At 43.2% G+C, this 8,413-nt stretch overlaps 1 protein-coding gene across 1 annotated transcript; it reads left to right on the top strand.

The window, feature by feature from the left end:
• The first annotated feature begins 5,439 nt into the window (after positions 1-5,439).
• On the top strand, positions 5,440-7,631 carry LOC139889887 (uncharacterized). The gene is made up of 3 exons (XM_071872801.1): positions 5,440-6,235; positions 6,328-6,652; positions 6,950-7,631. The coding sequence occupies exons 1-3, from the start codon at positions 5,440-5,442 to the stop codon at positions 7,629-7,631; spliced, it is 1,803 nt and encodes a 600-aa protein (XP_071728902.1).
• Positions 7,632-8,413: the final 782 nt, after the last annotated feature.

The following is an 8,413-nucleotide window of genomic DNA, read 5'->3' on the forward strand; positions in this document are numbered from 1 at the left end:
TTCTACTTGAGCGTCTCAATGGTGGCGTAACGGGTTGTGGTGATTGAGTTACATCGCCACTATCTCCACCATTAGAGCTCCCACTACTTTCGGAGCTTTCACCACTCTCCGAATCATCCCCATCGTTTTGATCCTCACCGTTAATCGGCAATTTAATAGTTTCAAAACTCCCACTAGAACCTGTATTCACATCAACAAACTCATCAAACATAACCGGATTATCATTGGAATTAACCATTACCTTAGTGCCATACAACAAGTTTTCATCAAAGATAACATCTCGACTACGAATCACCTTCCTCGCCTCATTGTCCCAACACTTATAACCCATGTCATCCAAACCATTCCCGATAAATGTACATCTTCTTAATTTTGAATCAAGCTTGTCTTTGTCAATGTCTTTGGTCTTCACATAAAAATTAAAACCGAAAACCCTTAAGTGAGCCAAACTCATGTGACACCGTACATTTTTTTTTTTTAAACGAGGCGGAAGCATTAATATTAATTAAACCATTATAATAACAAAAACATATAATGATTACATAACCAAATCATTTTACAGCTAGTATTAAACTATTACATCTAGTGTCACATGACATTACAACCAAATTTAGTTTTAACAGAAAAGACACATCAGAGTTTCTTCATTGTCAAACATAACATCACCATGTCCTTCTGCTCCCCAAAACACGATATCTACAAAAGCTAATAACCTGCAGGGAGGAGATGGAGGGGATTTAGCACGAAGCTAAGTGAGTACGACTAACTACAGGCCATAGCATACATAAGTGTTATACTAGTCATGTCACATAGTCTAACACACAAACATCACCCAAGTGTTGTCTATAGAGACTCTGGCGGTTCGGCCAAACCATTAACCACCAGCTGATTGGACTGGGGCTTACCAGAAGTTCCTCCACCACCGTATGTATATACATAATCCACACGCGACGGACGCGTCATTCACACATATATACACCACGGTTGTCTAGGCTACCACAGAGGAACTCAACCCGCAGGTTGATCTCTCCTACCGAGGCTACCACACAATAGGGACGCACTGGGCTCCAGCAGACAAGCATCAACTAACATGCAGTCATCACAAAGTACTAACTAACCACAACAATAAGTATATCTAACAAGCATGGCAATCATAATATAACATGCTTCTATATACTATATTCTCCAGTTAGTCCCACTCACCAAATACCAGCAACCAGCTCAGATAATCTACTACTGAGCGGCTTCCTTATTTTTTTCACCTGAACATAAGGCAAATCAAATTAGTTACTGTCCATTGAGACCAAATAACACAATATATAAATTTTTGTATCAAAAAGCGTCTGCTAAAAATTTTTGCTTAACACTTGTGCACTTTCAAAATTTACATCCTGAACATCAAAATACAAACGGGCAACATAACGGCTAAAAATCAATACTTGGTAAAATATTTCACTGCCAAAGACACTCGGTCGACTGTCATAGATAGTCGGCCGACTGTCTACACTCACTCGGCCGAGTGTCTAGTCACTCGGTCGATGGTCTCTCACAGACACACTCGGCCGTGGGTCTTACACACTCGGTCGATGGTCGAGTCGGTCAGTCGAGTGTCTTGAGACACTAGGCCGACTGTGTTTATCTGCAGAAGCTAAAGACAAAGTGACGGGTTTCACCCAAAATTGCCCAATTCTTTCTCTAGAGCTCGATTACGACCTCAAAACTGACCAAATCAAAGACACTAAACATGTAGAGACATAAACCCACAAGATATGGACTCAAACAACATCAAATCTAACCATTTTGACTCAAATTACTCACTTTGTAAAAACTAACACAAAAACCCAATTTTCTCAAAGATTAGAGCATGAAATGCTACAAATCTTACCTTAATAGAATCAGTAAATCACAAGGAACACAAAGATATGAATGATTTGAGCTCTAGAACAAGGATTAAGAATTAGGGTTTGAGGTAGGTGAAGGAGATGAGGAACGAGTATGTTTGGAAATAATCTGGAAAGTGAGAGAAAAAGACTGCACTAGTCATCTTACTTGGGTTTAATTCCCACACTGTGCAACACACGGGTATTTATCAGTTATCTGATATCTTTCGTACATCATTTGACAACCCAAACGAAGTCCAAATTAAATAAACAAACATGTTCTGTGACCCTTGTCACAAACTGGTCCTAACCACATCATTAAATAATAATAAATATTAAATAAAAATTAAAAGCATATAATAACGCAACACTAACTTAAGGGCAAAATAGTAATCTTACAACTAGGCCCGATTGAGGATGTTGCAACTCACCTTTTTACCGGTCCATTCTTCTTCAGGAATTCGAAACTCTAATGGTGTCGAGGGTCCCCTATTAATCAAATAAGCTCTCGTGTTCACGACATCTTCCCAAAACATCTTTGGTAGACCCGCATGTAACCGCATACTCCTAGCACGCTCATTGAGCTTCTGGTTCACGCGTTTGGCAACCCCATTGTGCTGCAGTGTTTCCGAAACTGTTTTTAACATACGAATACGATGTTCCGCACAATAGTCTTTAAACTCTTTACTGCTTTATTCTCCTCCATTGTCAGATTTCAAGCACTTAACTTTCAAGTTAGTCTCGTTTTCAACAGCAACTCTCCACACTTTAAAAGTAGCAAATACATCATATTTAGCCTTAAGAAAGTAAACCCATACCTTCCTTGTGGAGTCATCAATGAAGGTAACATAGTAGCGAGAACCACCATGTGATTCGACCGTTGTAGGTCTATAAACATCAGAATGAATAAGTTCAAGCTTCTCCTTCTTTGGCGCAATTCCCGATTTCCCAAAAGACACTTTTTTTGCTTCTCTAAGGTACATGGTTCGCAAAATCGATATTCACTTTCTTAAAATCCGGAATCTGCCCATTAGAAACTATCAACTTCATCCCCTTCTCACTCATATGCCCTAAACGACGGTGTCATAGAGTAGAATCGGCCCCTACATTACTCATCATATTACCTCATTAATGATACGCATACTCGATTGGCTCGTGTTGCGCATCACACTTGCACCATATGTGCATATACCTCGCGCTCTGGCACTTCAGACACAAGTAAATGTGCGCTAATATGCGCCAGGTTAGGATAGAGCGCTACATGAAGATGATGTGTCCTGTACTTACCACAATCTCTGTAAAAAGGACCGGCAGCTAGCAAAGAGTAACAGTATTGTTCCTTGGTCCCCTCCACCGAATGACCAGGTAGTACTGACAAGAAAGCAACGTGGAACATGTGGCTTTAATAAGTAAACGGCACTGTAGCTATAAATAACGGACTCGAATCACAAGGCAAAGGATCCATTTTTTGAGAAGTTACACACATACTATTTTTAGTACCCACGGACTAACTGCACTATCTATATAGCGCCCTCTCTACCCGCGCTACCAGACTCACAGCATATCACTAGACACTCTCGATATACAGGTAACGTTCTATGAACATAAACCCTATTCCCCACGCGAGCCATCATTAGCCGGACAACCCGTCGATGGTGGGTCTTTGTTTAACCACCCCTGCAGAGATCATCATCTCGTGAGGGGTTATTCACGGTACTCCAGACCAGAGAGTTAAACCTAATTGACCCTTAAATCCCCCCTTCTTTGATGTCAAGCATGAACCGAACCCGACCCGATTATTCTATGCTTGATCATTTGGCGCCATCCGTGGGACATACAAGTTAAAAGATTTTGATTTGATCTTTTCTCTATATGTTCATCACTCATTTATTTTTTCTATACAGGCATCTGTTATGAAAAGGTAAGTGCATTCGATGACCAACTGCCGACAACAGCTAGGAACTAAGCGTAAAGTCGGCACTGGCAGAAGCTCGGAGGCGACAGAGATATCATTCCCCGCCATCCAAACGTTCGACACTTCCTACGTGCCCCTTGTAGTGCAGGGATACTTACCCGAGTTAGGTCGTGGTGTGAAGCACCTTCATATGAACAATGGTAGTAGTTTTGACATCATGTATGAACATCACTTCCGACAGTTGCCCACACCGACAAGGCGGACCATCAAGCCTCCAACCACAGCCTTGTCTGGGTTTTCAGGAGAATCAGCATGGCCCATTAGAATTCTAGACTTGAGGCTGGAGCTGAGAGACAACAAGGATAAATTAAAAAAGCGCACTGAGAGCATAGAATTTTGTATAGTGCGCTCGTATTCTAGATACAATGCTATACTGGGGAGAACCTCCATTCAAAAATTCAGCTCTATACCATCCACAATCCACAGGATGGTCCGGTTCCCAACAGAGCAAGGAGTCGCCACCCTCAAATCGACGCCGCTGGATGTTTTATGCGCGTCTGTTACCGATAAAGAAAGCACTACTCCTGAAGAAAAAGGCGCGAATGAATGATGGGTTGTAGTTATTCCCGAATATCAGGAACAAAAGGTAAAGATATGGGGAGTCTCACACGCGAGACTGAGGAGAAACTGAGGAATATACTCATTTCTAATTCCGACGTGTTCTGCTGGCGTGATGCCGACATGACTGGAGTACCGCGAGAGATAGCGCAGCATTATCTCCGCGCTAGTACAAATTTGACCCCTTTCAAACAGAAAAAGCGACCGATGGCGCCCAAAAAAAGTTAATGGTTGCGCAGGGAAGTTGACAAGCTGGTAAAGGCTAATATACTGTACAAAGTGAACTACCAGACCTGGGTGGCTAACACCGTGTTGGTAGCCAAGTCCGATGGAAAGTGGTGGCTTTGCATCGATTTTAAAGATATCAACAAAGCCTGCCCCAAGGACAATTATCCATTGCCAGAGATAGACTGGAAAGTCGAGTCGCTCGTAGGTTTTAGATTTAAATGTTTCCTAGACGCCTACAAAGCGTATCACCAAATACAAATAGCTGAAGAAGACGAAGAAAAGACCGCGTTCCACACAGACCAGGGGATATACTGTTACACTAAAATGCCCTTTGGACTGAAAAATGCAGGTGCTACATATCAGCGCACCATAGATACAGCGTTCGCTAAACAAATTGGGCGCAATCTTGAGGCGTATGTCGATGACCTCGTCATTAAAAGCAACACCGAGGAGCAATTGCTAGTAGATATTCTCGATACGTTTAACACGCTCAGAAGCATCAATATGAAGCTCAAGCCCGCTAAGTGTAGCTTTGGAGAAGAAGAGGGAAACTTCTTAGGGCACATCGTAACTCTACGTGGAATCAAAGCGAGCCCAAAGAAAATAGAAGCAATTGAGAAAATACCCTTTACTAAAACAAAAAAGCAAGTCCAAAGTCTCAATGGGAAATTGGCCGCATTAACGCGATTCCTGTCTAAGGCCTCTGAAAGATCGCTTCCATTCTTTCACACCTTGAAAGACTGCACTAAAAAGTCAGATTTCAAATGGACTAAAGAGGCAGAATAAGTATTCCAAGAGATGAAGGCGCTCCTCAAAGATCTCTCGACGTTAATAGCGCCAATAGCGGGTGAAACCCTGATACTCTACCTTGCGGTGTCTAAAGAAGCTATTAGTTCTGTCCTTGTAGCTGAAAGAGGAGACGCCCAAATGCCAATATACTTCATCAGCAAAGCCTTGTCAGGAAGCGAGTTAAACTACCTCCCCATAGAAAAGCTCATATACGCGCTCGTTGTCACTTCCCGCCGTCTACGCAGGTACTTCCAAGCACATTCAATTACGGTACTCACTGACCAACCTATTCGACAACTACTCTACAAGCCAGAGATATCGGGAAGACTAACCAAATGGGTGATAGATCTAGGCGAGCATGAAATCGCATACTGCTATAGAAGCGCTATTAAAGGACAGGTGATGGCAGACTATCTGGCCGAAACAGCCACCGATATGCCAGTAATCTGCAATCCTGAACAACTCCCCGCGCCTTCCCCTGAGCTACGGGAACTCTATACTAATGGCGCAGCAAGCTCTGAGGGCGCTGGAGCAGGTTTAATCCTCACAGGTCCGCATCAGGAAGAGCATACATACGCGTTGCGGTTCAACTTTAAGGTGACAAACAACGAGGAAGAATATGAGGCACTACTAGCAGGGATGTGTATAGCCCGGGAGTTAGGAGTAGAAAAGCTACAAGCCTATGTAGATTCGCAATTAGTCGCTAATCAGATAAATGGCACGTTCGACGCCAACGACAAATCCATGCAATCATACCTGGCTCTGGTCCACTCTCTAGCTGATACATTCGCTGACTTCAGAATCAGTCAAATCCTCAGGAGTCAGAACAAATAAACGGATGTACTCAGTAAGCTGGCAGCTCTCACCTTCAACGATTTGGAAAAAAAAATATACTAGTGGAGCAAGTTTTCAAGAAATCCACCGAGCCGGAGATAACGGTTGCATCTGTCGAAGAGGAAGAAGCTACTTGGATGACAGACATCATAGAATTCTTGTGGGCTGGGTCTTTACCTGAAGAAGAGAAGGAAGCAACGAAGATTAGGGTGAAAGCTCTAAATTACGAACTACGAGGAGAAATCCTATATCGAAAATCTTATTTAGGCGCGTCCCTACACTGCGTAGGACCTAAAGAGGCCGCTACGATTATTGACGAGATCCACAAAGGATCTTGCGGGTTACATTCGGGGTCGAGGACAGTCACCGAGAGAATCAAGCGACTAGGGTATTATTGACCCCGAATGTACGCTGATGCGGCAGAAAGGATAATAGTTTGCCAAGAATAAAAATTGCACGCACCCGTTAGTAGAGCGCCACAGTACCCTATGATACCCATCACGTCGCCATGTCCGTTCTGAAAATAGGCTATAGACATAGTGGGATCTTTCCCAAAGGGCGCATAGAACGCTGAATACCTAGTGGTTGCTATCGACTTCTTTACCAAATGGGTGGAAGCGAAACCCCTGCGCACCATTAATAATAAGCAGATCAGAGATTTTTTCTAGGAAAGCATTGTATGCAGGTTCGGAATACCTAACGAGATTGTCAGCGACAACGGCACACAATTCGAAGGCAACCCCTTCCGCAGCTGGTTCCAGGATTTGAACATCAAACAATGTGTCACCTCCGTTGCACACCCTCAGGCTAATGGTGAATGTGAGGTTACTAATAGAGACATTGTGCACGCCATTAAAGCAAGGTTAGGAATGAAGCACAGTGGATGGGTGGATGAGTTACCCAAAGTCCTATGGGCGCACAGAACGACGCAAAAGAACAGCACAGGAGAAATATCGTTCAGTTTGGTATACGGTTCGGAGGCAGTGATTCCAGCAGAAATAACCGTCCCAACAGAAAGGACTCTGTCATACAGTGAGGGTGAAAACGACGTAAGGCTGCGTACCAATATGAATTATGCCGAGGAGCGCAAGGAAATGGCGGCAATCCGCGAAGCCACCAACAAGCAGCGCATAGCAAAATATTACGACAAGCGCGTGCGAGCAAGGACATACAAGGTAGGAGATCTTGTGTGGCGTAACAACCAAGCAAGCAGGGCCCAAAACACTGGGAAGTTGGGGCCAAACTGGGAGGGACCGTATAAGGTCATTGAGATCAGTAACACCGGAGCTTACAAACTGGCAGAGCTTAAGGACAATCCAATCAAGCGGACCTGGCATGCTACCGCGCTTAAGAAATGTTACATGTAATATAGGAATTAGGAGAATTGATCACTCACCTACTTTGTATAGATTTACATGTAATTACTAAACCACGCGCCTTTGTAGGACGACCGTGTACTGCGTTATTGTAAAGTCATTTTTTCGATTATATTAAAGCAATGAATCATTTTCAGTCAATTATTTCTCATGCCTTTAGAAGCAGAATAGCTATTTGACTTAAACTGCACGCGCACGGTAATATACTAACGTATTCCTGCCTCTTTAAGGGATGATTTTCCCTAGCTCCCGCGCGGCAGAAGTCTGTTTAGCGACAGACTAGACTATTTACCAGAGAGTGACAGTCATTGGGTTGACCTAGTTCCACCCGAGCAGACCTAGGGATCTGCAAGTCAAGACTATAAATGAAAAAGCGTTGGCCGCGCTTGACCACAGTCCCAAACTAGCGTTTGGAAGACTCTTAGACGCAATTACAAGCACACGATCTAAGTGTGTGTTGAGTGCACATCAATGCACATAAAGATTAGCGATGGCACGCCAAGAGTGAAATTAACAACGTTATTGATAACAAAGCAATAATATGAGGAGTCAATATATCACAAACTTACATCACAATGGTATATTTTTATTTTCAAAAATTACACATGTTACAAAATATTACACTCGCCATAACGCATTATGACATTGCAAAGTAAACCTACAACTTAGAGTCCACCAAATCTTGCGCCGTCACTCGTGAATCGCGTAACAACTCCTCAAGCCGAGGAATAGGAATGTGGTGCAAGGCTCTGCAAGCCTCCCTGGCAGCTTCG

This window comes from Rutidosis leptorrhynchoides, chromosome 2, assembly GCF_046630445.1.
Source record: "Rutidosis leptorrhynchoides isolate AG116_Rl617_1_P2 chromosome 2, CSIRO_AGI_Rlap_v1, whole genome shotgun sequence".
NCBI lineage: Eukaryota > Viridiplantae > Streptophyta > Magnoliopsida > Asterales > Asteraceae > Rutidosis > Rutidosis leptorrhynchoides.

Bases quoted from the DNA above. Each gene is read 5' to 3' on its own strand.
- LOC139889887 (XM_071872801.1), top strand. From the start codon at position 5,440: ATGAAGGCGCTCCTCAAAGATCTCTCGACGTTAATAGCGCCAATAGCG. The intron at 6,236-6,327 runs GTCAAATCCTCA...AAAATATACTAG, and splicing joins ATTCGCTGACTTCAGAATCA to TGGAGCAAGTTTTCAAGAAA. The intron at 6,653-6,949 runs GTATTATTGACC...CATTGTATGCAG, and splicing joins GAGAGAATCAAGCGACTAGG to GTTCGGAATACCTAACGAGA.